General features: G+C 50.3%; 1 protein-coding gene across 1 annotated transcript; it reads right to left on the bottom strand.

Moving 5' to 3' along the window:
• Positions 1-492: 492 nt before the first annotated feature.
• On the bottom strand, positions 493-1,275 carry LOC124694472 (histone H2B.3-like). The gene has a single exon (XM_047227456.1). It carries the CDS (start codon positions 1,273-1,275, stop codon positions 493-495), a length of 783 nt encoding a protein of 260 aa, XP_047083412.1.
• Positions 1,276-2,849: the final 1,574 nt, after the last annotated feature.

The following is a 2,849-nucleotide window of genomic DNA, read 5'->3' as shown; positions in this document are numbered from 1 at the left end:
CTTGAGTTCCTGGCCGTCGCCGTTGGGTTAACAAATGTTAACCCATGTATAGTTTTTTTCTTCTTTTCTTCTTTTTGCCGTTGTCTTTTAGTTTCTTTCTTTTGTTTCTCTGCCTTTTTCTTGTAGCGTTGCTATAGTTTGTACTTTTCTCCGCCTCTTTGCGGCTCCTTCTAATATACAAAGGCACTCCCTTAGACAAGTGTTCGAGAAAAAAAAAATTGACCCTAAACAATAAAGCTCGCCACTCCATACTTCATCATTCAGATAACATCACTCCATACTCACTGAACACATCCATACCACAAACTGAAGAAACAGGGATCAGTCTCCAACATCACCAAATCTAGCTACAACAAATCTAAACCAGGCACTAGCTAGTGCTAGTACTAAACGAACACTAACTAGTTGAACAGCTAATAAACTAAGAAACCATTCTTGCCCAGTGCTCACTAAGCTAACTAGCTCGGAGATCGGCTGTCATCATCTAGCAGATCAGTCGCGTGACATGTATTTGGTGACGGCCTTGGTCCCCTCGGAGATGGCGTGCCCTGCGAGCTCCCCTGGCAGAACGAGCCTCACCGCGCTCTGCACCTCGCGGGAGGAGAGCGTGGCGCGGCGGGCGTGCTTGGCCAGCCGCGCCGCCTCCTCGGCGAGGCGCTCGAACATGTCGGCCATCATCATGTCCAGGATCTCCATGGTCTTCCCGGACGCGCCCAGGTCCGGGTGCACCTGCTTCAGCACCCTGTACACGAACCTCTTGTACCCCATCTCCGGCCGGCTCCCGCGCCGACGACGCCCGCGGCCGTACTTGGATCCCTCCTCCTTCAGCGCCGTCGATTTTCTGCCCGGCTTGGGCTTCTTCTGCCTAGGCGTCTCTGGACCCTCGGACGCGGGCTTCTTCTCAATCTGTGGCTTCTCGGTTGTCCTCTGCTCGGGCTGGTCCTTGTAGGCGTAGGGGTCCTCCTGCGTCTCCTGGCTCTGCACGGACACCGGCTCCACCACCGGCGGCTCCGGCGACTTGGGGCTGGCGTCTTGCCCCTGCCCGCCTTTCTTGGACTTCTTGGCCGCAGGGGCCTCTCCGTCAGGGGTGGTGACCTCCACCACGTGGACGGCGGTGGAGCCGTGGACGTCGACGACCTCCGGCTCCGGCTGGGTGTCGGCCGGCAGGGAGTCGGAGTCAGGGAGGATGGTAGTGGCGACCTCGACGGTCTCCTTCACCACCTTCGTCTTCACCACGGAGCTCACCACCTTGCGTCCGCGTCGCTTCGGGGCCATGGCTAGCGTTGTGGGTGAGTGAACTACTGAACTGGAGTGGCCGGCGTTGGGAGTGAACTGGGATTTGCAGACAGACGAAGACAAGTGTGCGTGAGCTTGGTTTCGCAGCTGGAGGCGGAGCTTTATGCAGTGAGCTGGGAGTGACACGCGGGACGCGGTCGGACACGCGGCGCAAGTGACACCGGCTGACCGGCAACGTGGTAACTCGTGGTAAACTGGTCTAGAACACACCACGCGTACAGTGCCTGCCGACTTGGGGTCCGTGAACGTTGTCTGAAGATAACGACCGACCCTTGTTCGAAGATGAGATGAGAAAAGATTTCGTTGTAGGCGCGCCTGAAGCAGGATTTGAATTTCGACCAGATTAAGCTAGTACTTCCGGATCATTCGTCAGTTCGCTCTACCATGTTCTCGGCGCTCTCCAGAGTACACGTTTGCTCCCCCAAGTTTTGCTTACTTCTCCCATGCACGTATTGGGCTCTACCAGCTGATGGGCATCTGCACCCAATTCCATCCCGCTATCTTAAGTCTTAACGCACAAGTTTCGAAATCCTTAGAAAAAAAATGATCTTCGCAAACGAAAACATAACTCGTTTCACACGTGCAACCTGTCACAATGGAAAGCAAGATGGAGATAACAGTGGAGATAACAGAGGAGAGAGAAGATAAAGAGGGGTTACATTGTGTCAGTTTTTTTCTTTATTTTCTAAATTTGTTTTTTAAATGAAATATCTTGAGAATCGTAAGTCTAAATTACGATCCGTTTTTATTTTTGACATCCTTGTGTCGAGATCTTTAAAACTAGATCTCATGTTGATAGATTTTGAAGTATTTTTTTTCCGTACTTCCAACACTGTTTGTACTCATGGTGTGTACCTAAGTGTACTCATGCTTTCATTAATAAGTACTTCTATTTTTAATATATTTGATACATCTTTTTCTTTACTCCGTAATTGTACTTGCTTGTGTGTGCTATTTTACCCATGCTTATTTTGTGTGCGCTATTTTAGTCATGCGCGCGGCTATACTTCTACACCAGTACTTGCTCGTGTGCGCGATTGTACTTTTGTACCAGTACTTGCTCGTGTGCGCGATTATACTTCTGTACTAGTACTTACTCATGTGTGTGACTGTACTTATGTACGTGTACTTGCTCGTGCACGCGATTGTACTTCTGTATTAGTACTTGCTCGTGTTCGCGACTATACGTCTGTTACCAGTACTAGCTAGCTCGTGTACGCAACTGTAATTATGTATCAGTACTTACTCATGTGCGCGATTGTATTTTTGCACCTGTATTTACTCGTGCGAGCAGCCAAACGTACGTAGTTGTATGTGTGTGACCGAACATACGTGGCTTTACGAGTGCGGCCGGACGCATGTGCTATACGCGCGTGGACGTAAGCACTAGAGCAGATCTACTCACGCGGGCAGATGTGTCACGCCGGGCTGACATGTGTCAACCATACATAGGTTGTGCGGGATGAATTTTCTCTTCGCAAAGGTCGATCTCTACCTAGCGATACTCCACAAGTTTCCTCTTAAAAAGAAAAAAAGAAAGTCTTAACGCACAA

The sequence above is a fragment of the Lolium rigidum genome, chromosome 3 (genome assembly GCF_022539505.1).
Source record: "Lolium rigidum isolate FL_2022 chromosome 3, APGP_CSIRO_Lrig_0.1, whole genome shotgun sequence".
Classification (NCBI taxonomy): Eukaryota; Viridiplantae; Streptophyta; class Magnoliopsida; order Poales; family Poaceae; genus Lolium; species Lolium rigidum.
This window is presented reverse-complemented; position numbering and strand designations above follow the sequence as displayed.

Excerpts from the sequence above, each read along its gene's own strand:
- LOC124694472 (XM_047227456.1), bottom strand. The coding sequence starts at position 1,275 with ATGGCCCCGAAGCGACGCGGACGCAAGGTGGTGAGCTCCGTGGTGAAG.